This window comes from Ursus arctos, unplaced genomic scaffold (assembly GCF_023065955.2).
Source record: "Ursus arctos isolate Adak ecotype North America unplaced genomic scaffold, UrsArc2.0 scaffold_12, whole genome shotgun sequence".
Lineage (NCBI taxonomy): Eukaryota > Metazoa > Chordata > Mammalia > Carnivora > Ursidae > Ursus > Ursus arctos.
The window spans coordinates 5414198-5441205 of NW_026622786.1; the positions used below are offsets into that span (position 1 = coordinate 5414198).

Sequence of the window (27008 nt, forward strand, 5' to 3'; positions counted from 1 at the left end):
TTTCTTTCTTCTTTCTTTCTTTTTTTAAGATTTTATTTATTTATTCGACAGAGGGAGAGACAGGGAGAGAGGCAACACAAGCAGGGGGAGTGGGAGAGGGAGAAGCAGGCTTCCCACTGAGCAGGGAGCCTGATGCAGGCTTGATCCCAGGACCCCGGGATCATGACCTGAGCCAAAGGCATAGGCTTAATGACTGAGCCACCCAGGAGCCCCCTACACTTTCAATGAAAGGTTATCGATCAAAGTAATACAACTGGGGACGCCTGGGTGGCTCAGTTGGTTAAGTGTCTGTCTTAGGCTCAGGTCATGGTCCCAGGGTCCTGGGATCAGGCTCCCCGCAGAGCTGGAGCCTGCTTCTCCTTCCCCCTCTGCCTGCCTCTCTCCTTCTTGTGTTCTCTCAGTGTCAGATAAATAAATAAAATCTTCAAAAAGAAACCTGTGTTTACACTTTTGGGTGACTGTTAGAGTACAACAGTTTTACAGCGTGGTCTGCAGCCCACCTGCATCAGAATCACAAGGGTATTAACGTAAGAAATGCAGATTTTGGGCACCCACACCAAGGAAGTCTCTTGGGATTGGGACCCAGGAAGTGCCTTCTGTGATCTCCACTGCTGATTCTAAGGCTCTCCAAATCTAAGAACCACTCTCTTATATTTTGAGATTGGGGATTTTTACAAAATGAGAGAGAAGGCAAAAGTTCTCCTTTTAAAGTTAGACTTGAAGCGTTAGACTATGACCTTCTGAGGGACAGGGTGTCTTTCCTACTCTTACACATTCAGCCTAGAGACTGGTGCCAAAATCAGAAGCAGAGCAGGTGAGGAAGAACGTTTTATCTCTTTATACACATTTTACTTTCATAGCCACCAAAGAGACTGTGTTTCATTTTCTCTAACAGACCCTGTCCACCAGTTATGCTGCCCTTGACATATTGCCATAGCAACATAGATAAATATCTATCGTACATTTATACACACGTACACACCTTCTCAAAACACTGTCAGGACACAGACTAGGCTTTCCCATAACTGGGGGCCTCTCAGGTGCCACTTCAAAATGATCGCTGGCTTGTCTTACACAGGACTTTCACTGGCCTTGGCCTGGCCATGAGCCCCAGTTCCCCAGAGAGGAGCTAGGGTGATGCGAGGGGACAGCATATTTAGACTGAGGTGGCCACACTTCAGAGAGCATAAAAGAATGGAAATAGGAGGTGCTAGGCTAAGCAGGAGATGGCATGTGGGAAGCCACCACTTTCACCACGTGGATCCAAAGCACTCAGGAGCCCCGGTGTAGACTGACGCCCAGGCTGACGGTGGCCCGGCTAAGCTGGCCCCGGCGAAGCGTGGATCTGGGGGTGGTGCGGGCTGAGCCCCACTGGCCCTCAGGCCACTGCTGTCACTCGTGGGCTTCAGAGTGGGCCCAGGAGCTCCGTGTGGAGACCAGGTGTCCCATCTGTAGGAAGCAGGGTCCTGTGTCCCCCGAGCTGGCCATCTGAGGACAGGCGCTAGAGCGAGAAATGGCCATTTGCAGTTCCCAGCCCAGTGTGGTGCTTAGAAGCAGTGTCACGAGCTCCTCTACAAATCCTGCGTGTTTTGCTCAGGGCTGGGCTGAGCAGACCCTGGCGGATGCTTTTCCTCAGCCGCAGGAGAGGCTGTCTGCCCTTCACCCTCCTCCACCAGGCCGGCCTCTGACTCCTCCTGGACACTCCAGCAGGTGTGAAGTGGGGTCCAGGTCTCCTCAACAGATTGGGGTCTGCACAAAAGGGGGGCAGGCCCAGCCTTCCTGCTATTTGAAGGACCTCTGGTGGCTCCTCTTCTTGCGTGGCTCGTGGAAGGCAAGGGTCACAAGACTGCGGTGCAGGGCAGGGCCCTTAAGAACTTCACCTGGAGACAAAAATGCAACAAGGTGAGAGGCTACTGTCAGGCCCTGCTGGTGGCTCCCAGAGCTGCAGTGAGCAGTGGGCGGTGGCAGAGCCAGGAGCTCAAGGAGAGCCTGTCAGGAGGATGTGCCCAGGGGAAGGGGTGCAGTCCTGAGGAGCCACTGGTGCCACCAGGTGAGAAGGAAAGTTCCCCACCACGTCGGGCGGGTGACGGCCCTGCTCAGAGCCACTGCACATGAGGTGCCCGCATCCCACACGCCCTCTTCAGGGGCCAGGTCACTCCCCAGTTCACTCAGAGCAAAATGATGGCTTCTGTGACCTCCCAGGAACCGAAGCGCTTAGTATGAAACATGCCCACGTAGAAGCAGCCTGTTGCAGGAAGGAGAGGACATTGTACAGGGAAGTCCCCTGTTAAGTTCATGTCCCCCTTACTTGATGTGGAGAGGGAGGGGCCCAGGCAGCAGCGAGCTCAGAGACTCCCTGCGTCTAGTGCCACCTCTTTCAGATGAGGGGTGGTGGGCTCATCGTCCCTGAGGGGTCAGCCACAGGGTCGGTTAGTGACAAGCCCGGGATTAGAACCCAGGCCTCAGGCCCTTTCCATTGGTCTCTGGGAAGTGCAGAGGAAACTTCCAAACACAGGGAAGCCAGTGGGTGTGTGGGGCTGTTGGGTTACCTTTGCTGGGACAGGAATAAGGCTTTACAGAGGCCATCTTGTAAGTGTTCTTCTAAAGAGGCTCAGGAAAGAAAGGAATCATCAGAGAAGAACAAAAGGGAATTAGCCCCCCCCCCCCAAAAAAAAAAAAGAAAAGAAAAGGAGGGTGAAGGCATGGTCCGACCCGTTTTCACGCTGTGGGATCAACACGCTCTCAGGTTACATGAGGAACATTCCCAGGAATAGGCCCAACTGCTTAGGGCAGAGCTTTAAAATCCAAGTGAAAGGCTTGGTTTCTTTCTTTATTCTTTTGAAAGAAATCTCCATGCCCAGCGAGAAGCCCAACACAAGGCTTGAACCCACAACCATGAGATCAAGACCTGAGCCAAGATCAAGCAGATGCTCAACTGCCTGAGCCCCCCAGGTGGCCCGAAAGGTTTAGTTTCTGATTTATAAGCTATTTGCTACACTTCAGCTTACTGCTAGGGAAAGTGTTAGTATTATACGTAAACGTACAGAACACCTGCCATACAGATAGAATGTTTCCCTTCAAGTTTCATTTTTATTTATTATCAAATTCTCCTTTAGGTCAAGAAGACCCAGTGGTTTTCTTTGGAGAAAGATGTGTGAAAATTGAATTGCTCTTCTCTGAGTGTGCAGTAGAATCAACCAATAAGATTGCATCTCGGGTTTATTTTTTCCTGAACTGAAAAGTGCTACAGGAGACACTAGAGCTGGCCAGAGAGACCCTTTCCTGGAAGGTAATTCAGAGGCGGACTCCCCATGTCTTCTGATCTTGGGAATCTACTCACTTGCTTTCCTCGGACTCCTGCCTTGGCCTAAAGGAGGGAAGAAGTGGGGTGAGGAGAGAAGAGGGTGATGATGTGACAGGGAGATGAGATGGCAGGGGAGGGACTGGGATGGAGAGGGGATGGGGAGCGAAGCAGAAGGACACTTAATGAGGACCCGAGTCCTAGGAGTGGACCAGAAATCTTCTCTTGGAAGGTCAGAGTGGGTCGGTGATATTCGCAGACTCTGAAGACAGGTGGAGTTGGATTTGGGCTGGGGTCTCTGGTGGGTGCAGTGGTCTCCTTACCTCCAAATTAGTCCTTGCCTTCTTCAAAACATCATGTGTCCTGGTCACTGAAACAATAAAACAGCCCAACAGGCAGCAGTCACCAGCTGGGCCCATACTTGCCTGGTGTGTTCTAAAGTGTGTCTTATTGGCCGCTCAGCTCAGGGTCTCCTGCTGCCTCCATGCGCCCCTCCCTCTGCATCCACAATTACTCAGGGCACAGGAGGTTTGGGGACATGACATCAGTGTGCACCCCCCACCTCCAGTCTGTTGGGTCACCATCCATCTGTAGCACAAGTGGGCAGTCTGGAAGTCCCCCCCCTTCCCCAATTTCCTCTCCCATCCCCTGGCTCGGGGGCACCCACACTGGCTGAAGATGAACTGCTCCATGCTCTCCTTCTGCTGGTTGGCAGTCTTCAGACGCTCTGCTGTGCTCTGAAGGAGACTCTCCTGTTTGGACAGTTTGGTTCTCAGTTCCAGAAGTTCCCTTCTCATGGACTGTCCCTGGGGAAGGGAAACAGGCTGTCAAAGGTCAGAAGGCCTAAAGCACCCCATGCTCTGTGGCTCTTGAAAGTCACAAGTGGGATTCTACAATGTTCTGCACTATTTCTGGACTGAAGTCCCTCCATGAAAGCCTCTAAAACCCTCCAGCTGAGGCCAGCTTAGAATGAGGCCATTCGGTCGGAACACGGAGAACCTGGGAGCCCCCATGCAGAGGGACACAGGCCTCCACTCCTGTTGCGGAAGAGAACCTGACTCCAGGGCAGCACCAGGACTCCCAGCGGTGGAACAAGAGCTCACATGTACTGCCCCATCAGTTCTAGCACCCTGGCATCACAGATCAGACTTCTAGCTGGGAATGTTATGCCTGGGGAGACAGTCTGCCATGTTGTAAATCTTGGGACCAACTTCAAGATGGCAAAACAACCTCTCCCTTGGAACTGGCATAGTTTGGGCCCATACGGTGTCAGTAACTTTAATCTGGCCTAGAATTCTGGGGGTGGGGGTGTGGAGGGGGAGGAGGGCAGATTGAGAAAATTTCCTGTCCAGGCTCCCACCAACCAGAGTCCAGGCCTCATATCTGAGAGCACCTGATGGGTGGGGAGGCTGACTCTCCCAGGCCTGGCCCCAAGATGTGGAGGGAAGCTGTGTGTTGGGATGCAGTGGGTGGCTAAAGGAGGCTGGTCATCTCATGGTGACATTCTGTGGGGGTGACATAGGGGGAAAGGACATGTTAACACTTTCACAGGTCCCTAAATTTTTCAGCTCAGCTAAGTTCAGAAAGTGAAAGAACCTGAACATTCCTGGTGGCCAGGGTTCTCATGTGTCTTCCCTCTCCATATTCTGTCCTTCCCTCATTGCTGGGGGTGGGAGAAGGGATGTCATCAGAGCTGTACTGCCAGCCGCCAGCATGGATGACAGGTCTTCCTCTGGGAACAGTCCCCTGAGGCCCCTCTGTCCCAACTCAACTCTCTGGCTCCTGACCTTTAGGACTTGTGGGACGGAGGAGGCAGAATGGCATTTGGGGCAGAAGCGGTGAAGGAGGCTGCCACTCACCGTGTTGCCAGACAGGGCAGGGCTCAGGGAGCTTGGCAGGGCTGCTCGCCAGAACATGGTGAGGAGGGAGGCTGACTCCTCCAGCGTGTGCAGCAGGGCCTGGGCACTTCTCCCAAGTTCATGAATGCCTTCGCTGCCCGGCACCTGGGAGAAGGGGGAGATAGCCCTGGACACCACCGAGGCTGAGAGATTACTCTCTCCCACCCCCACCCCCCGCTCCCACAGCACAGGGCTCAGGTTTCCTTGGTGAGTGAGGCACAGGCATGGGCCTGCTTGACCCTGTGAAACCCTTTTTTAACCTGGAAGCCCAAGATCTCCACCTCAGCAGTGACCTCCAACTTGCAAGAATCACTAGATTCTGGCTTCTCTCATACTCTCCGTAAGCTTCTAGTCCTACTCCATGCTCTCAAGTCTACGGTCCCTGATTTTTGCACTGGCACTCCCATGCAAATCTCTAAATCCTACTTTCTGCTTCAACTGGGCTGAACCATTTGTAGCTCCAAGGACTGAGAAGCCATTCCCTTTACCTGGAACGCTCTCCTCCATCACTCAGAGCCTGCATGTCCCCCTAGGGGTTCCTCTAAGGACTCTGGGACTTTCCTGGCCTGGCACAATGACCCCTTCTGTGTCTGTGCACTCACAACTCAGAGGATGGCTTCTGGTACTAAGCCCAGCCCCCTGTTGCCCTTATTTCCTTGGATGTGTGGGCTTCTCTCTGGAGTGGGGGCTTTTGGGGACAGGGCTGTCCCTGCATGTCCATGCATCTCCAGTGGCTCAGCACAGCAGCTGGTAGCTGTTCTCTGAGTGGGGAAATACTCTGAGAAGGCATGCTGCCCACTTGTCTTCCCTGCTCAGTCTGCACAGAGAAATCCCATGGCTGCCAGGCTTCTCAGCCCTTCCAAAACATGGGGTTCATCTGGATGCAAATCTTGAATTTCCAGCCACATGATTAAGTGACTTTACTCTGCCCATTGATGACCATGTGCCGGGGTGACGGGACCAGATAATAAGTGACCAAAGGGTACTCAGAAGAGCATGACACATAAGCCAATACTCAGCAAATGCTCTACATATGAGGATGACAATGCTCCTCAGGCTTTTCTGTGTTTCTGAGAGCAAATAACAGTTAGAGCAGAGTGGACAGAGAAAACAGGAGATGGAGAACAAGGGCCTGGCTGGGCGTAAGCAGAAGATGTATCCTCAGCTGTGGGAGATGGCCAGTGGGAGAAGAAGCTACAATCAGAAGGAGAAAGGGCACAAGGAAAAGGAGCCCCTAAGACCTACAGCGTGATTACCTCTGTGCCCTGAGTTTCCAGGCCAGGGAAGGTGCAGGCTGATCTCACAAGAGCTGCTATCTTTTTGATCAGCAGTTTGCCCTCCCGTATCTGCTGTCTTAGGGCACTATAGTCATCAATGTGGCCAATGACATGGCGGCCATGCTTATTGGCAAAGGAGCCATCAGTAGCTTCACCCTCCAGCTTGGGAGGGTTCTTCATTACTGGAGAAGCCACCAAATCCAGCTCTGAAAAACAAAACCAGAACAACGTAGAATCCACAGTGATAAGCATACCCTCAGTCCACTTCATTCTAAAATAGACATCAAATAGTGAAAGAGGCCAGGAACAGGAAAGGCACTCTGGGAAAGTACAAGCAAGGTGTGAAGTCCATAGATTGCTGGGTTCTATGTTTTTATAATCTTTCTTACATCATCTCATAATGACAAAATTGCCAGGAGGCAAATTTTATCCTTACTGACAAATGAAATATCCAGGACAAATATTATTTTAATAAAAAAATTTTAATTTCCGGTTAAGAAGACACAGAAAGAAATTAATTAAGCTGGACACAGAGAGCACTTCCAAGGAGGGAGAGATCACTGGGCAATGAAGCACAACAGAGCAATAGGAAAACCACAGGAGGAAGAATAATGGCAAGAAAGGTGGCCACAGAAGGTGCAATGAGTAGGGCTAAAGACCTTGGGACCCAGGGAGAAAAATGTCTACAATCAGATAATGTGTCCATTAGTAACCAAAGGTTACTTGCATTGGTAATTTTTCATCATCAGTCCCTGAATCGTTCAGTTGCCATATTTACCATTTGTCCTATTGAAAGTGGCGGTCTCTGAGCCAGGAGCAGCAGGAGAAAGGCTGGGGAACACGAGCGCTGGAGAATTCAGGCCAACATCTCGGACTGGAGGGGAAGCAATGGAGTCTAGGGCATAAAGACAAGAACAATTTTCAGCAACCCTGGAACACTGCTCACCAAGCCCATGCACAGCTTAGTCTTCACCAGCAGAGATCTAAGGCAGTGTGGTTTGTCTCTTACACAGTCATCACTCCCAGACCGTGATTGTAAGCAACAGCAAACACATCCCTTAGCTTGGAACAAACACATGTTCCTTTAACGGAAGCGTGTTCCATGAGAAGCGACTTTTGGTTTGAAAAATTATTAGGTGCATTTTTCTAACCTGCATTTTGAATATAATTATGTGTGCAATTTCTAATACAATGCCTTGTAACTAAATATAAATATGCATACCATGAGGTGGAGAACAAAGGCAAAAGGAAATGTAGATAAAGTTAAATTTCCTTATAACCTACAACCCATTGACAAATACTTGAGGCAGGCAGAGTAAGACATTACTTCAGGAACTCCCAACTGTCTTAATGACCTACTAGAGGGAAAAACAGTCCTAGCTTGACAACAGCCAGGCTTCCAGTATCCCATGGGTCTTCTTTAGCATATTAAAGTCCTTTTGGAAACTTCCCTTTGCCTGTACCTCCCCCAACTCCAAAGCATGTAATCAATGGCTCCTCACCACCCCAGTGTAGTTCTTTCTGCCCATAGGTCCTGTCCCTGTGCTATAATAAAAACACCTTTTCGCACCGAAAATGTCTCAAGACATTCTTTCTTGGCCGTCAGCTCTGAACCCCAATATTTCCACATCACATATGTGGGTATATGTGTCAAAAATACTGAATCAAAGGATGAATGGACTTGTGGACAATTAAACTAGCATTCCAATCACCATTCTGATGAGTTAGTGCTGGAAAAAATGTAGTAGGAGGAGAAGAGTAGAGACAGAGGGCGTGGAGGGTTAGAGACATCCCCCTGCAGACCAGGTAGCAATACCAAGACCTGGTATTGGAAAATACCAGAGAAGACAGGAACAATCCCGCTCAGGCAAAGGTGGCTTAGAACCAGCTCTCCAGCTCAGGCCTCTCTGGTGGGCAAGGAACAGGAGCAGTGGCGGAGTCACCGGGGCTGAGTCCTGTCTGGGGTCGTGGGGACGCAGTGAAAAGGGAAAGCCAGGTAGGATGGCAGAGCAGGGAGTCCTAAGTGAACACTACAAGCATCACGGCAGCCCGGGTGGAGCCTGGCATCCACCTATTGTGGTCAAGCAGTTTCTATGGGCCACAGTCCACGGGACACTTTCTTATCTAATGGCCACAACACTGGATCTTGGGAGCCTCACATCATTTGACAAGTGAGGTCACTGTCTAATCAATGACAATCTAGCAGGACCAGGGGGACAAACTAAGATTAACATGCCCAGGAAAAGCAGGCATGAACGCGTTTGAAACTCCGCTTTAGATAATCCTGAGCAGAAATGCCTCCTATTGAAACACAATTGAAAATAGGGCTCTGGAGGTGAGAGGAGATGGTGAATTAAAAAAAGAAAAGAAAGAAGAGGAAGTTGAAATGAGTGTGTCAAGATGGGGGGGCAGTATTAACATTCAGACTGAAGCTAGGCGAAGGGGGCTGGATGAAGGACTTTGAGAAGAGAGGGAGAGAGCAGGCAAGGCAGTATCTGGAAGGACTGACAAAGAGGGTAGGGAAGGGGATGACAGCCAAGGGGAATAAACGAGGCTGTCCTCCCTCCCCCCCTGCTTTCCACAGCCAGCACCGCCTCCAGGACAGGAACAGTTTCCACTCAGCTGAGTTCCCCTCAAATCAGGGAATGGGAATCTGGAAGGCCAGCGAGACCGAGACAGAGCAAGAGCATAGTGAGGAGGAGGGACAGGGGCTGGAAACCAAAACATCTGGTTTGAATCCTGGGTCGGTGTCTTAGCTGCTGCAAACTTTAGTGTCCTGGTTAATGTCTCAAGGCCGAAGTTTTCCCACATTGAAATACCGAGAATAAAACCTCCCTTACCTCAGATAAAACAGTTTGAAAAATTGTTTGAAAATTCATGGTAAATTGTAAAGCACTCCACAAATACAAGGAATAGATATTAACATACACAGCTATTAACTGTTGAGCCATCCTTATCGTGTCAGACACTTGTAAATTATTTCACTTAATGCTCCAAATGACCATACAACATCTATATGATTATTATCCTCACCCTGAAGATGAGGAAAGTAAGGCTTAAGTACCTGAGACTTCAAACACCTTGCCCAAGGCAAGCAACCTATATGCCCAGACTCCGAATCTGGAGCCCAAGCCAGCTGTGACCCAAAATTTGCCCTCTCACCCAAGGCTGTAGATTGAAAGGCCTCCGATTTCACCCTGACCCTAAGGAGCGTGGAAGAGGGAAGACAGTCCCTTCCACCACAGACATCCTGGCCACCACCCCACTGGCTACGGGCTTCCTGGTCCCGTTGTCCTTCCTACCTTGGAAGACCGGTTGCTTGTTTCCGGGGTCCTCCTGGTTGGCGGAAGAGGGGCTGAGGCTGGCTTTGCTCCCCCCGCCCTCCAACTGCTGCTCCAGCTGCAGTCGCAGACAGTTGTTCACCTGGATGCTTCGCTCCAGCTGCCCTCGCAAAGCTCGAATCTCTGCCACCAGGTGGCTCAAGTCACTGCTCAAAGGGACCTGGTGACAGGCATCCCAGGTGGAAGCTGAAAGAAGAGAGAGGTGGGGCCTGGTGGCTCGGATCCAAGCTTTTCCAAGCATTGGTCAGAACACTCCGCTGGGACATTCCACTGGCCTCTCAGGGTCCCAGGCAACACACCTGGGATAGAGCTGCCACTTTCCCTGTGTGGGGCCTGGAGCACACTGAGTGAGATACCACACACTGGAATTGCCCCGAGGCTCACCTGCATCTAGAGAGCCTTTGATGAGAAGATGGGGTCAAGGCCTATTAGTATTCTACTTCCACGGTAACCCTAGTCCTACAGGCCTGCGAGCAAGGTCTTCCGAGATAGGGGGTCAGCACTGGACTAGAGAAGGGCAGGGGATGAGGGAGAAGGACAGTTGATGCCCCCATGTTCAGGAGTCCCCACGGAGAGGAGACGAGGGCACCAGGCCTTTGGCAGCGTGTAGGAACAGGAGTCTCCACTAGAGGCCAGGGTCACAACTCACTGAATTGTTCCACTTCACCATGTTTTTTTACCTCCATTTGCCACACACAGTCCATTTCTTCATACTGGGAATGAAGAGAGCTAAGAAATACTCTACAAGACCACATATTTTTTCTGAAATCTTGAAGCCAAATGTATTTCAAAAAGTAGAATTTGTTCTGGCATTTAGGAAAGCAGCAGGATCCGTATGCCATCTATCATGTAGCGCACGCACCGGGATGCACCTGGGCCACAGTCCTTTAGTCAAATACAGTCCTATTTCTGTGATGAGCTGGGTGAACGTTATCACTGAGTGGGGTAAGTGACGGCTGTGAATACCCTTCTGGTCAGTTCAGACAGCTTTTGTGACCAATTGAGTATATGAAAGAGATATCACAGAATTCATGGTTCTCATGCGATTATAGAATTAAGGATAAGACACCATGGGGCTTTAGTGGTAGTTTTGAAATGACTCCTAAAACACCTATAAGAAAGGAGAAAGGCATGAAAGAAAATGTAGTCAGGATAAAGTGGTTTCTAGACACTAATCCCAAAGCTCCATGAAGCTCCTTCCTGTTTCTTTCCCTATATCCAAATTCTCACAAAGTTTTGCTTATTTTTAAAAAATGTTGTCCATCTATCCATTCTTCTTTATCTTCCCAACAGCACCTTGGATCAGAGTCTCCTCACGTAAATGCCCTATAACTGCACCCATTCAGTGGTTTCCCTGATTCGAATGTCTCCTGACTCCAGCGTGTCCCAATAGTCCTACCATCTGACAGTTCTGCTCCCACCAAGTACCTATTTTGCTTGGAAAAACGTACTCATTTTCCATGGCTTGCAAACTTTCATCGTACTTCGTAGGTCCTCTATATGCTGGCGGCTGTCTCGTCAACTGACCTGACTTCTCACACTCCCTGTTACAAAGCTCTCCCACAGGCAGGTTGAACCCGACGCTCCCAGGAGCCCAAGTAAGCTATTCTCTCAGTCTGCGGTAAGCCTAATACTTCTTCAAGTTCTAGTTCACCTTATCATCAGCAAATGAGGAAATCCATATGGTACACCTGATACTTCTTCAAGTTCTTGTTCACCTTCTCATCAGCAAATTAGGAAATCCAATCAGGTTTTATGAAAATTCAAATTTGGCTGAATACTGAAAATTCCATATTGCTTAAGGAATTTTTAAACATATGATCAAAAAAAAATTACAATTGAAAGGCTTAGAGAGCTAACATCCCATCCAAAGCAAGAGCTGCTTCTATGGGATCCTTGACAAGTCATCCTTTTCTATTTAAAGGAGGCTTGGATGGGAAGCTTATTCCTTCACAAACTAGCAATCCATCACTCGAAGGCTCTAGTGGTAAGGAAGGCATAATTGTTAAGTCCAAATTCCGCTGCCCTTCATCCTCTGACCCTTGTTCAGCCTTCTAAAGGGACACCAAACACATCAGCTCTTTTTCACCTGATAATTGTTCAAATATTTAAAGCCAGTTCTCATTTCCTTGTGATCTTTTCCAGGCCTAAAATTGTTAGTTTCTTTGACAGTTGAAGATTTCTGGTCCCTTGGCGTGGAGGGACCTCCTTCACTATGGTCCCTGGTTTGCCAATGTCTCTTTTACAAGATGGTGCCCCACAATCTAACAATATTTCCAACATGGTCTCTCCATATGGACACCACTCTTACCCTACTGCGGTCTCAAGTTGAATTGCCTTTTGTAGCAACCTTTGCCTACAAGTTCTTTGTCCCAGCGGGTTTTTAACTAACTCCGCATCCTCAAGCCCACGAATGGCTCAGGCCTCCCCATCCCCTTACCTCTACCACTGATATTTTTAACCAAGATCAGGGTTGTTTTTTTGTTTTATCTTTTCTAAATTTCATCATATTGACTTCAATCCTCAGTTCCAGCCTGGCTGGAGTTATTAACTTGATGTTTAGAATCCCCCCCCCCATTTGAACAACAAGGGGGAAATAGAAGCAGATTTTCCAACATTAGAGCAGTATTTTAGCAGGTGGCAAAAGTCCTCAATATAACAGTTTAAAATTTAAACCCAGTCTTGAAATTTAGATCCTATTAGAGGCATTTCTGTAAATTGTTTTGCATCTTTTAATTTTCTCCCTGGGGGAGAAAATGGGTCAGGGTGGGAGCTGGTTGCCTGCTGTACTGGCTGCATGGGTGGCCAATATGATTATTCACAATATTCCAGACCTTCTCACATGATGGTGCCGTCAGAACAGTTCTCTGAATTAAAAATAAAAATCACTGTATAATTTGGACTTCGATCAACTTTTCTCTGGCCATCTAGGTAGGTAGAGTTGGACTCTTGTGGCCTACTTTTAAGGATGTCTTGGCTGGATCTTGCTCATGTCACCTACCTTGGGCTTTGCACATGAGAGAACCCCTCTCTTCTTATTGGGAGCCCTAGACCTGGCTGGGAGTTTCTGAGGCAGAACTCTGTAGCTTTCCAGAGCTCTGCAACTCCCAGGGTAAAGACCTCACCAATATCCTAAGCAAGGGCAGGGAGCTCATGGGGGAGGGGAATAGGGAGAACACATACCTTTCAGCCCCTTCTTGGAATTGCCATAAAGCGCCTCGTAGATCTGTAGCTCTGACTGGAGAGACTGGAAGAGCTGCTGTTTCTCTTCACATTGTTGCTGCAGGAGGGCCAGCTTATGCTGCAGCCTGCAGGGGAGAGACAAGGGCCTGCTGAGAGGCCAGGGCCCCTGGGCCACTCCAGGACAATCAGCTGTCAGCCAGCCTTTGCATCACAATGTATTAGCCCTAGATGCCAACGCAGGGGTCATGAAGACCATTACTTTTACTTTACAGATATGGAAACAGAGGCTCTGAGAGGTGAAGTAACTTTGCTTGAAGTCATGCCATTAGCTACATTAGCTGAGAGCAGACCCACTAGCCCTGTATTCTTACTGCCCCTTGCTGCTCTTCTCAAGGTGACAGACAGTTCTAGGGTTTATGCTGGGGATGCTCATGACAGAGGGTGTGGATGCTTCCTACACCACGGTGAGACTAATATCCTTAAACTAACTGGAAGGATGAGAACATTTTTTTCTCCAGGATCTGATATGCTGAAAACTTTTTTTAATCTTTGTTAAATTTTTTTATTTATTGTTATTTGTTATCATTAAATACAAAAGCCTATTAATAGCACAAGATAATACACATTTTTTTGGAAGCAAAAAGCTACATTTTATTGTAATCATTGCTTAACCCTTTCTGATAATGTGATCTGATGGTCTGGTTTTTAAGCTCAATTTACTTAGAATCTGGGTTTTATGGCTAATATAGCAGAAAGAGGTGTAATACAAAAATTCAAAGCTCTAAATAGTAGTTCATCAGTGATTATTAACTGAATTATGATTCCAATTTTTTCTATCTTATGTACCAAATATCCCAAAATTTTGTTGAAATTTGGCTAGCAAATTTTCTTCTAATGGGAATTCTTTATTCTTTTAACAAATGAATTCAAAAGCCCTGAAACTCTTTATTTGGAAATTTTTTTAACAGTTTAGATTTTTCTATTTCTAAGTATTTTAAGTGTTCACACATAAGAGATTTTGATATATGGGCATGTTGCCATTACTTTGGGCCACAAAAATCACAAAACAGTAGAAAAATTTTCAAACCTCTATCTATATTTTTTATTTATTTTTAAGAGAGAAAGTGTTGGGGGGAGGGGCAGAGGGAGAAGGAGAGAGAATCTTTTTTTTTTTCACATTACTAACATTTATTATGATTTAAAAGATTTATTTATTTATTCATTTATTTGAGAGAGACAGTACATGCTTGCAAGCAGTGGGAGGGGCAGAGGAGGAAGGAGAGGAAGAGGGAAAGAATCCCAACCAGACTCCAAGCTGAGCACCAAGCTCGTTCTCAGGACCCTGAGATCATGACCTGAGCTAGACACAAAACTGACGGAGCCACCCAGGTGACCCTGATATGCTGAAGCCTTCTAAAACAGGGTGTTACTCTCCCAACTCTGGCATGAAAAAGGCATTCCCAGAGAAGTCCTTCCCTCTGCTCAAAGTCATCCATAAATCAGGACTAGCAGAGGGGAAACTGAGAGTCCCCAAAGGCGCCAATACCTGTCTTGCCAATATCCCTTCTTCTAAATCTGCAAACAGGGCCACTTTCCTTCTTACTGGGCTCCCTCTTACCTGGAATCTTTCTCCTGGAGGGACAGGCGTTCCTCCTGGAAATGCAAGATCTCCTGCTGCTTCTCCTTCAAGTCTTCCAGAAGCTGCTGCCTTTCCCCCTTTTGGTGGTCCAGCTCCATCTCCAGCTCTTGAAGCCGTGATCGAGAGGACAGCAGAGCCTCCCTCAGGCATTCTGTCTCCTGGGAGCGCTCTGGTGAGCAGAACACAGGAGGATTTCTACCGTGGGGCCAACAGTCATCAGGAAGAGAAGCCCAGGCTCGCCCATCCTGACACAGAGAACTAAGGCAACAGGAGGGCAGCTAATGCTGCAGCTGCTTAGGGAGGCAGAGGGTGTCAGGTCACTACATCCACACTCCCTGGGGAATGGGGAGCCTCCATCTGGGCAATGCTCTTGATCTTCTGATTTCATAAGGTCTACAAGGTCTACCCTGCTTTTGGAGAAAATGCTGCAGTTTCTTTCTTTCTAAGATTTTATTTATTTATTTGAGAGAGACAGACACAGAGCAGGAGCAGCAAGGAGGAGGCAGAGGGACAGAGAGAAGCAGACTCCCCTCCCCACTGAGCAGGGAGCCTGACACGGGGCTCAATCCCAGGACCTCGGGATCATGACCTGAGCCAAAGGCAGATGCTTAACCAACTGAGCCACCCAAGCGCCAAAAACGCTGTGGTTTCTAATGCTCACTGTTTTTAAGTTCACACACCCTCTGTGTGATAATCCGTTCTTGAATTTTGCCAAAAAGCAACATCAAGATTTCTTGTCTACGGTTTTTAGAATGTATTATATTCGTCAATTTGAAAATGGGGACATCTGTTCTTTTCTGGGCTTGTGGCATCTCAATGATCTACATGATTTCTCAGAGACTAAGGACAGGCACGCTGAGAATCAGGCTGTAGGTGCTGTCAGTGGTCCGGCGGGAAGTCCCTGGGCCTGGTCGACTGTGCTTGCTCACATCTTAGTGTCTTCTCCCCTGTGAGGTCTGTGCTAGCCTGTCCCGGCATGCAATGGTGGTTTAGCAGTTGTGCCTTCTTTCTTATCTGTGACGACTCGTTACTTCCCCATCAGTGACCTTTCCCCTCACATCTTCCTGCTCTGAAGAGGCAAATTTAGAAATACCACTTGATGTCTCTTCCTGTTTCACAAGCATTCTTTCATTCTGGGTTTAATCCTTTAGGAAACTATTAGTCTTTTATGGCTATTCAATAAATATTTGCAGATAAATGTAATTTGTTATTGATCATATATTGATTTGATCAAGTCAATTGACACTAAGGTCAGCTGCCCCCCAGGTCACAGAGGAAATGATGCCCTCTCCCCTTGGATGCCCATCGAATAGTGCTGGGAAAGCTCTGGAGGACATTTGGCTGGTGCCTCCAAACACAAAGTCCTGAGGATTACTGAGCAGAGAGGAGCCCGAGTGGGTGAGTAAGGGGAGGTAGTGAGGAGATGGGGATGGCAGCTCAGTACCGGGAGAGACACATGAGGCTGCAGTGAAGTCTGGACAGGTAGAACAGACACCCAACTAGTATCCAGTTTCATAACTAATGACTGAATATCTGAGTATCTATGGGTTGCACAGAGGTTGTGGATTTCCCAGAGCTATTTCTGTCCCTAGAGACTTGGAGTGTGAGGGCCCATGGTTAGGACCTCTCAGGAAGCAGCCCCTTCTAGACTGAGGACAGCCATGGGACTTTGGGTTGGCGGATCTGGTTAGCTGTTGTCTCCACCTTCTTCTCTTGGCTTCAAGTCATGATTGGTGTGCCCAGGGGGAAAGGGACCGGGAATGAGCACAGTGTGTGGCTTTTACCACCCACCTCTAGAAACATGACTCAGCTGAGCCTGAAGGCTCCGGTTTTCTTCCTTAAGGAGTCTGTTCTCATTGTAGAGCTGGGATGTGGCTTCCAGGCCAGGACCATAGAAATTAGAGCTGGATCCTGTCCCAGAAAGTGCAAGCAGACAAGTTACACATTTGGGTAAAGAGACACTTTCAAGAAGCTACCCATTCTGTGCCTCCAGAAATACTGTCCCAACCCAGCAGCAGTGCTTGGGTACTCGAGGCCTGGACCCCAAGCCTGGTGGGCCAAATGCCTGGTTTCTGTGTGCCTCCTACCAGTGGGTTCTGTGCAGGCCCCACCACGTGCCCTAGCTTGCAGCTGTTCCAGAGGCTCTGGCCCCGCAATAGCAGCTTCTGTGCTGCGGGCAGGATGAGGGTGTGTGGAAGGAATGGCCTCCAAGGGACAGCAGAGAGGAGAGTAGCGGGAGAAAGGCCACCTCAGTGAGTGGCTGGGGGAGGGCGCCCACTGACCTGGCTCTACCACCTGCCAATCACATGGCAACGCACAGGGAGGTCAGTAGGCACTTATATGAGAAGATTAAGGATGGGATGAGAAGTCAGACACTATGGACATACCTTGTTAGTTCTGCCAAGAGGAAAGTTCTCTCTTAGCTCCAGTCTATCTACAAAGTGAAGATAAGAGGACGGGCCCCACCTGCCTTGGCAGACTGTTTGGAAGGGGCAGGTAGAGAAAATCCTAGCACGGTGCTTTGAAAAGCGTGAAGCTCAGCTTAAGGGCCCTCCCTTCGGAAGTTCCCCAGTCGTGACAGAAGTGGGCAGCTCTGGCCTCTCCTACCATTCCCACAGGCCGTGCAGCTGAGCCGGTGTTCGAGCTGCTCCCGCAGGCGGTCATTAATGCAGATGGACTCCTCCAGCCGCTGACGCAGGTTCCGGATTTCACCAAGATGTTCTTCCAGCAGGTCAGCCCCTGCAACCATCCCGCCAGGACATGGAAGAGGTGGGAGGTGGGGAACCTGGTCACTAGTGGGGCCCAGGTGGGGGTGGGGTTCAGCCAGCAGCTCCTCAGCAGGATCCCTAAACATCCCCATCCTTCCACTAACTGCATTCTCTCACATGGGCACTCGGGAACATGGGGACTCTGCTCCAAGACTAAACTGGCTTTCTGCCCCAGGACTGCCTGGTGCAAAGCCTCCTCCTACACACAGTAAGCATGAGGGAGTTTTAAAGATTACTTATTTATTTGAGAGAGAGAGAGAGAGCATGAGCAGAGCAGAGAGGCAGAGAGAGAGGGAGAAGCAGGCTCCCCGCTGAGCAGGGAGCCCAATGTGGGACTCAATCCCAGGACTCTGGGATCATGACCTGAGCTGAAGACAGATGCTTAACTGACTGAGCCACCCAGGCACCCGAAAGTGTGAGGGAGTTTTAAATATAAGTGTGCAGTGACCAGTGTAACTGGTGCGAGGGAGTTCCACATGGTTTAGAAAAATAACTGAAGTATCTGGAAAGGTGTGGTGACCTAAGTGTGACTTTCTCTCCTGAGTGCATTAGGGAAGACCTCACTCTGCCCTGATACCGTTCCTCTTACTGACTCTTGACTGAACATTCTTTAATGAGGCATCAAGCCCTTCCTCCAGCCTCAGAAAGGAGATAAAAGTCCATGGACATGAACTTCTCCCATGTGGCTAATGACATGAGTGTGAGAGCACAAGATGTGTCCCAGACTTTCCCAGTCCCCTGAATAGCACTGAGGCCCTGCGCAGGGTGGCCGAAGGGGGCCACTTAGAAAGGTCCAGCATGGATAGGGCCCTTTCACTTTTTCCCCACTCCGTGAGCCGGGGACTAGAGAGATGAAAAATGCCCCTGCCCAGGTAGGAGAGGGGTAGACTCTCAATGAGATTTCGTTTCATAGGCTGACCCGTTCAGCTTCATGTTTTACCTGTGGGTTTGGAGTCAAGCTGACACACAGAGGATCCTGAGGACAGGTTGCCTGATACACTCCCTTTCTGAGGCCTCATCACATCCCACTGGCTGCCACTGCCCAAGTAGCCAGGCTCCAGGATTCTGCCCGGTGCTGTGCTGCCCCTCAGAGGAGAGTGGGGCTGGGCGGGATTGAGATAGTGGGAAGAGGTGGCTTCTAAATGGTTGCTTGGCAATGCAGCTGGGGAAGGAGGATGGACGGTGCTGACACCTGGGCAGAAAGAAACCGGAGTGAGGAAGAGAGGATTGGAAGGGAAGGACCAGCAAGGAAGTGTGGGATTGTTAAGAATGGACACTAAAGGGGACATGTGCGATGTCGGAGATCCCAGTATGTTGCAGAATACCAGTTAGATGAAGACCATACCCTAGAGGCCATAACTTTCACCCCATGTATTTGCTGGTATGAGACACCAAGAGGCAGAGGATGGATAAAGTATCTGAAAGTCACCAGGAAAAGGAAAAGTCCAGTGGCCCCACTCCTGGCTTCTATTATAATTCCTCCTGATAGAGCCCAGGAAAATTCCAGGAGAACTCAGTCCCAAAGACAGGGGATATAGCACATTCCTATTTACAGATGTGCTCAGTGCTAGCATCCATGGAGGGATGTAGGACCTTTCATTTAACATAGGCTTATGCTTTCATAGATCTTGGGAAATCATCGGCCTTCCCCTAAGCCAAATCATCTCTGCTTCTATGTAAAAAGAAGTCTCTGGGAGAGACAGAGAGAGATGGGCAGGGCTGCAGTTTAGGATATTTACATTCAGAAGACTGCTTTCTTTTAGGGATTATCAGCATGGACAGCAGAGTAAACAGATAGCTCACCCGAAGCAAAGAGGAAGAGGTCATCATTCCTTCCAACCAAGCCAAACTCCTCTGAGGGGATAATGCAACTGGCACTTGTCAATTTTTATCTCCAGTTGTAACTGGCTCTCAAATTTGGCTACATATTAGAGTCACCTTGGAAAATGTAAACAAATATACACTGAAGCCCAGACCTCCCAGAGATTTTGACTTAACTGGGGGTACAGCTTAGGCACTGGATGGTTTAAAGTTCTCCCAGGTGATTCTAATACGCAGCAAAGTTTGAGCAGTACTGTCCTGGGTCTCTCCCTCCACAATTTGCAAAATACTAGATGTTCATTAGGATCACTGGGAATTAAAGAGAGCGATGAGAAATGTCAGCATCTGAATTTTTTTTTTTTTAAGTAAACTCCATGCCCAGTGTGGAACCCAACGTGGGGCTTGGACCCATGACCCTGAAATCAAGACCTGAGCTGAGAACAAGAGCCAGATGCTTAGCCAACTGAGCTATCCACACGCCCCTCAGCATCTAAATTTTAGTTGGGATTCAGTAAAGATGTGATTTCCTACCTCTTCCACACCCCCTTCCTCCCCAGCCCAACACAACGCAAAGGGGGAAATCAGGGGTTGTTGACAGCTTACTTTTTAACCAAGGTCGTAGAAGGTTCCAAGTCTATCAGTAACAGCAATCAGTATTCTCATGTTCCAGTTTGCCCTGGTCACACAACATAGAGCACATGCCCTAAACCATGCAAAGACACTGGACAGATTCTAGCACAAGGAGATTTTTGCCCCACGGTGACCCGAGAAGCTGCCATGCACCACTGTCCACATGGAAGCTTTGTTCAAAGCAAACAAGGAACACTGGTAAGCTGTAGACCCTCAGAGAGAGCTGTGCTTCAGGTCAGACAGACAAGACAGGGCTATAATCTTGCTCACCAAAGCTGGGACCATCCAAACTCTGGTCAATGGCTCCGACTAGGTATGACTTCAACACATATCAACAGACCCTTTATCATGTACAGATGTGTCCTATTTTTCCTTTGGGACAAAGACAAACTGACAAGTATGGAAAGGTAAAGGAAAAGAAAAGTAAGCTAGAGAACATTTTTGCCCTTTTGATATGGGACAAGTTTGTTATCCATCAACTGTTGGTTCCAGAACTGCTAAAATAACAAGTTCTAGATCAGAGACATCAGAACCTTCTACTGATCTCTAAAGAGAAACAGAAAAGGTTGTTACAAGGGGCTTCCAGAATCTGTCGAGCTTAGCTCTGAGCAGGATGGTAACAAAACCATCCTAGGCAGAAAAGGTATCATGGAAAAACAGGACTGGGAGCAGAAGACCTGGATTCAAGCCCGTCTCTCCCACTTACTAGTAACCTTCAACAAGTAGCTCTACTCCCCTAAGCCTTAGTCCCCTACTCTGACTCTACCTATCACGCAAGTGGTGTGAGGCTCAGGGAAGAACAGGTTCGTGTTGCTGGGTAAGCCTAGACTGCTACCCCTGCGTGAAGCTGCAATAAGCAGGAGGCAGTCTTCTAGACTTCCCTGCCTGAAAAAAAGGAACATGTGCAAACTCTCCTAAAAAGGGTTTTACCTAATTGGTTCTGGGAATCAAAGTGGAACAGAGTAGACTAGACAGTGTATTCATTTTCAGCGTTGACAAAAGAAATAAGGTGGGGTAAATGACAACTGGGGCTTCAGGTGTATGACTCTCAGCTGTGGTCTTAGGTTACTCGACACAGCACCTGGTGACCCTTACCATCAATCTCTGGCTCACCTGAGTTATTTTTTTTTTAAGTCACAGAATGTGGTTTTAAGGTTACCTTAAAACCACACAGCATTTCTAGGTGCTGTTTTTGTTTTTGTTTTCGTTTTTGCATTACTAGAGAGCAAATTCCTCATGTGAGGGTTTTCCTTATTTTTTTTCTAAGCTATAATTGATCACACACAAAATCTTTATGATGAGGCATCCAGCCCATACATATATCAAAGCCTTTCCAAAAAGCTGACTGACTGCACATAGTCTGTAACTGATAAGATCAATGATCTCTGGGAGTCAGAGGACAGAATTTACAATCAGGTATCACAGTCTGTGCTTCTGGTTCTAGCCGCCCACATGTCACCTGTCCAGGGGTGGAAATGAACCTTGTGCCATAGGAAGAGGGGCTTAGTCACCTCTTCTGAATCTACTACTACTACTACCCTTTTGGCTCTCCACCTGATGATGTCAGGATCTCACCTTGATTAAGAGCATTTTTCACAGGAGGAGAATATAACAGGCCTGGAAAGGATTCCCCGGAAAGTGGCCGTCTTTCTCATGGCCTCTTCGTCTCACATAGGCAACACAAAAGCTGTGGCCCATGCCCTGCCTACAAACACATCACCGGCGTGTCAGGCCTTCAGCATACTCGTTGGTACCCCACACTGTCAGCAGCAGGAGAGGAGCAGCTCTAGGGCCTGGTGAAGCGATGAGACACACACACCAGCAAGACAACAGTAAATATATTTCCCAAAAAAAGCAAGCTGGGCCATCTGTCAACCATCTGCTGGCAACGTGTACACCCTATGTTCTTTTTAAGAACTCTGCCACCAAGCCAAAGCCATGCAGAGCCACGCAGGGTGGGGCTGCCATGCCCAAGCACACAGATGCAGCAGGAAGTGCTCACTTTCTCCCAACTGTTTCTGCAGCATCTGCAGCCCCTGCTGAGCCTCTGCCAAGGAGACCACGGGTGTCTCACCGCAGCCAAGGAGGGGAGGGCCAGTGGAGCTGAAAGGCAGGAAGCTGGGGGGAGCTGAGGGCAGTGGTGCCTGGGGAAGTCTAACCAGCGTGGGTATGGAGGGACAATGAAGGCCTAGACTTGGGAAGAAAGGAGACAAGTCATTAGAAAGAAAGTGAGAGAAAGGAACGGGGAAAAGATGGAGAAGATGAAACTATTTCTTGTGCAGATGTCTCCCTGCGGGGTGGCTATCATTCCACGTGGTGCTGGCGGACAAGGCAAAAGGCAAGCATTGCTATCCAAGAGGCTGGCTTAGTTGACCGCTCCTCCTTCTCCCTTGCCAGGGATATCCGGCATACATATTCTATGCTCATCTTGGAAACCACTGGCTCTAGAAGGCAAGGTGGCAGAACTGTAACCCAGGCAGCTATGGGAGCCACTCCCAGCCATCCCAGGTACGGATGGGTCAGGACGGCTGTGCCTCAGTGTTCTCAAGTGCCCCGGGCATGAGTCGGTCCTTGCTCCTGTGACAAGACTCCCGACAACTAGAACTCCTCTGAGAGCATGAAGGCTCACCCTGAGGAGGGCAGGAGCGGGCTACCACTGTGGGGAAATGTGCATTCCTCATGCATGTAATTCAAGAGCAACATGGAAACAAACCTCAGAATCTCAAATCAATGGGTTCATTCACCAAATGAAAAATAAAGGTCTTGCTGCAGTGACTCAGACACAATAGCTTGCATGCCTGCTGGGCATTCACATCCCTCAGGAAAAATTCTTAATACGTGCAGATTCTTCAGGCCCTGATCTACTAAGTCATAAACTTTGGGAGGGGGGCTTAGAAATTTGCATTTAAAATAAATCTTCACAGATGAGCATGATGCAGCCCATCTACAGACAGGTCTCTAGGGACCCTGCGATGTTCTGATGTTTGAATCCGTCTCCTCTTTCCTAAAAACAGTTATATGGCAGGTAGCCCTCGGAGGGAGCAGAAACCAAGGCTGACCTGCGGAGAATGCCTTCCAAGGAAGAGAATGAATACATTCTAATCACATCCCTCGCCCCAGAATGCTGACACGTTATCAGAGCAGCATGGCAAGGACACCCACATTGCCAAGTAACACAGGCCAGGCATCCTTCAGGGAGGCGTTCTGATTTTAAAATCCCTGGCCTTCTGCCCTGTTTGACCCCAAAGCATTTACACAGATGTCTACAGGGCTAGGCAAATAGCTTTTCCCCATGACTTCCTGGGCCAGCTGCTGTCTACTCTGGCCCAGAAACATTGAGCCCCGGCTCAGAAAGAGCCAGACACAACCCCTTCTTAAGATTTTGGCTGACTTGTTCTCAGGAGAGACAGGGGCAGCAGAAGGAAAGCACCGTGTTTCTTCGGGCACCTTACCACAAGCCACACTGAAGGCATCCAGCTGGTGATGGCAGGAGGTAGGAGGCGAGGACAAGGTTTGCCTTTGCCCTGCCATCACTGGTGTGGGGCCCTAATTAACAGCAGACCCCCTGGCAATTCGGTTGGGGCAGGTAAATGAAATGTATCCCTCCAACTGGCTGCAGGACATGCACTAGGTACATACCAAGGGCTGCCAGCCAGTTCATAAATCCGTGAGTGATCGTGTGATGTGAACAGAAGCTAGTCTGAGGACATGGACATCCCGAGCTGCTGCAGAGACCCACCGTGCAGATAAAATGGGTAATTCTTAGAGGCGAGCAGCAGAAGGGACTTTCTTTTTGTTCTTTGGCTACTGAAATCCTGGGAGAAACATTTTGCTCCCCAGAGTGAAATGAAAGAATGAAAATGTTTACTTTAAAATGATTTGCCAACTACTGGTCAAAATTGGGATGCAGATCCAAGTCTATGTGGATCTCTGATTTGTCTACAATATTTAAAACAAAGAAAACGCAGACACAGTTGGTGAACTATGATGGCCTCTTGATTTCGTCTAGGATTTGCTGCAGAGAAGCCCCTGACAGTGGAAACATTCGTCCTTGAAGAAGAGTCAAACAGGCTGCTGAGGAAGAGGAGACAAAGCTCTGGCCGTGTTGGCTGTCGCATACCTGGATGGGCCTGGCTGGCCTCCTGGGGGGGGGGGTGTTCTGGGGAGCTGGCAAGCTGATGGGTTTGCTGCTGGGTTCGGCCTTAACCCCCTGAGGTGCACTGGTTGCTGATGACTTAGAAGACAGTACAGCGGAATGACTCAAATGATGGATGGAATCTACAAAACCCATGAATGAAAGAAAATGTTTGGTGGTCGACAAAGAACTGGAATCTGGCCTTATATTTAACCAGCGGTACCAGGGCAGAGCCTTGCTTTCTGGGAAAGCACCAAGCACAAGCACTGTGAGCAGGGTTCATTTCCTTGTTTGCAGATAGCTTCTTGAGGGAAGCAAACCACCTTAGAGGTGAGAGTGGGGCCCAGACATGGAAACCCATGGAAATGGCGTTTCCAAGAATACCAGGTGGAACCGACAGCATCTGTGGCCACTGACAGATACTCAGGGGATACTGGCTCAGGAAATGGAGTGAGCAAGGCCACTGCAGGAGGGAGAAGATGTCCCATTTTAAGAAGGAAGTCAGCAGTCTATGCTCATGAAGCAATGGGGAAGAAAAGCCTTCCAGGATCTTCTCCTTCTTCCTATTGCAGTTCCCCTTGGGTCTACCAGCATGCACATCCAGTGGAGACCCAGTGACACCCTGTGGAGTCAGGAGCACAGCAAAGATCCTGAGCCACTGGGGCGTGTGCTTGGTGCTTGGTCCCAGAGCCACATTCAGCCTGATACACACCGAGGTGGAGCTATAAGGCCTGGCTACAGAAGTCTCCTCTCCGCCTGGAGAAAAGTGGTACCACCCAGAAAGCAGAGGCTACCTGAGTGGCCAGGCAGAGCCTTCTTCTCTTCATAGTGCGTGTACTCGCTGGCTACATCCATGTCAGAGCAGGCTTCCAGCTCATCAGACAGGAAGGAGGAGCTGCTGGGAGAGCGCTGGGAGTCCGATAAGGCATGGCTACTGAAGGGCGTGAGGGACCGGGCATCCACCTTGGCCTGCAGGACCTCAATCACTTTCTCCTTCTCCTGCAGCTCCCTGCTGAGCCTATTAAGGTGAAGGGGGACAACAGGTGAAGCCAAGGTCACTGGACCAACTAGTCCTGACTAAGGCACACGGGAAAAGCTGCAGGAGTCAAGGGAACCATTCTGGCATAGAACGATCAAAATAACCTATCACTGATTAGGGGCGGAGGGTAGGTGGGGTGCAGAGGGAGGAGGAGGTGCAATAGCCACCCAGGGCACTGGCCCCGTGAGATGCTGGGGACTAGCGGAGCCCCAGCCAGCCCTCTAAAGCACAGCTGCTCCAAGTGTGGCCCCAGCAGAGCTGCTGGTTATCAGTCTCCAAGAAGGTAAGTACAGTAACTGAAGGTGAGCAGTGAGAAACATACAGCATCTTGGCATTGCCACTGACAACCAAGAGCAGGATGTGTGGAATCATCTGGCTGATTGAGGGTACAGCCCACATATGTGTCTGTGATGGATCAGAAATGAAAACAGAACCAAAACACTTTGCTCTTCATGACAGGTATTCTGAGAATGGTCTAAAAAGTGGTCTAAAGCACACTTCTGACACAGAGGGGCTTGAACTGGTGGCTACAACAGATTTTGAGCCTGTATTTTACTACACATGATAAGAGTCTATGCAGTGATTCATGGAAAACTGGTTCCTGAGATACTGCAGCCTCCCAGGCATCTGCAACGTCCAGGCCTTTCCCCCCTAGGAACTGTACTGTGGTTCTTTGATTCTTTTTTTCCCCCAAGGAAATTGAACGATTATTAAACTAGCTGCCAACTCAACTCAGGGTAAGCCAACTTAGTAGCACAAAGGAGGAAAGCAGAGGAGAACTCTGGGGGTGCCAAGGGCCCCTGGACCCTGGTTAGTTTACTGTTGGGTCAGACCAACTCTAGTTTACCAAGCCTGGAGAATAAATATGCAAATAGAAATCAACAGAATTATGGCAGAAGAGCGTAAAGAATTAGGCTAAGGTGTTCCATGAATAAATGAATTCATTATAATCAGCATTTCCCCTCCCTGATCTGCAAAGTTGCAGTCACCCTGGACCCCTTGGGCCTTGTTCCTGATCCTATTTCAAATTACCTGAGGGCCAGCGGTTCAAGTCCACCCTGATCTTTCTCACTTTTATGATCCTCTGTAAGCCAAATTCAGAAAGAAATGGTAAGAAATTAAACAGGTCCCACTTCCCACATTATAAATGCACAAGTACAGAATGGTGACTCCTCTGTGTATGTCCAGGACATGTAGGAGAATTACTTGGGAAGGCTGCAGACTGTATCCTCGGAGGGGAGACCTTTAGGCTCTCTTGAGCTCACCAGGCAGACCTCCCCTGACCTGGTGAACAGCATCATGACTTCCTCTGCCCTAAATCAATGCAAAGAAGTTTAAAAGGCACTTGCCCAGCTTCTCTCTGGACCATTCCAGCTTCCAAGCCTGCCACAGACTGACTCGCAGATGTATGCTGTGTGTCCCATCACAGCATTCATGTGGAACCCACTCTTGCTCCGAGGAGATGACAAACCGCCCTGTCCCACCTCTGCACCTGCCACCAGCATGTGGGATGTCTGGCCCCCAACTCGGATCCTGCTGTACTCCCTGGGTTACTCCCAGGAAATGTTTTCTAAGTAAAGAGCTCCAATGATAACCAACATTCCTAGCCCTTGCACTATGACATTCAGTGTCCAAATCACATCCAAAGGGCAGGGTGCTTTCACTATATTGGGGTTATATTCATGTACGACACCATGAAATAAACAAAGAGACAGACACTGAAAGGCTAAGTCATTGCCCAAAGCAAGTTAATGGCGGCATCCAGGGCACAGCTTGAGTCTTGCAATTTTCAGGTCAGACTCTTTTCACTATGATGAGGTCCCCCAATCTCTTCTCCCTTTCTCCCCCTTAGCACTGGATGGACACAGCCTGCTTTCCTAAAGGCCACTTGCCACGAGTGCTCCAGTTTCTGCCATTGCAATCATGACCTCCCCAACCCTGTGTTCCTCCTCAGTGCTCCCCACCAGCCAGTCCCG

At 48.9% G+C, this 27008-nt stretch overlaps 1 protein-coding gene across 1 annotated transcript in view; it reads right to left on the minus strand.

Moving 5' to 3' along the window:
• Nucleotides 1-813: 813 nt before the first annotated feature.
• The window catches only part of LOC125282143 (myomegalin-like), a 124700-nt gene continuing 98505 nt past the window's right edge, over nucleotides 814-27008 (minus strand). Inside the window, 19 exon segments of the mRNA XM_057310762.1 lie at nucleotides 814-1880; nucleotides 2550-2601; nucleotides 3341-3367; nucleotides 3625-3671; nucleotides 3969-4107; nucleotides 5161-5304; nucleotides 6456-6682; nucleotides 7255-7371; nucleotides 9779-10003; nucleotides 13001-13125; nucleotides 14619-14808; nucleotides 16431-16550; nucleotides 17247-17378; nucleotides 18348-18599; nucleotides 21861-22046; nucleotides 23979-24006; nucleotides 24009-24136; nucleotides 24788-25011; nucleotides 26065-26116. Of these exon segments, the coding sequence (XP_057166745.1) occupies nucleotides 1783-1880; nucleotides 2550-2601; nucleotides 3341-3367; nucleotides 3625-3671; nucleotides 3969-4107; nucleotides 5161-5304; nucleotides 6456-6682; nucleotides 7255-7371; nucleotides 9779-10003; nucleotides 13001-13125; nucleotides 14619-14808; nucleotides 16431-16550; nucleotides 17247-17378; nucleotides 18348-18599; nucleotides 21861-22046; nucleotides 23979-24006; nucleotides 24009-24136; nucleotides 24788-25011; nucleotides 26065-26116 (2513 nt within the window). The 3' untranslated portion in view covers nucleotides 814-1782.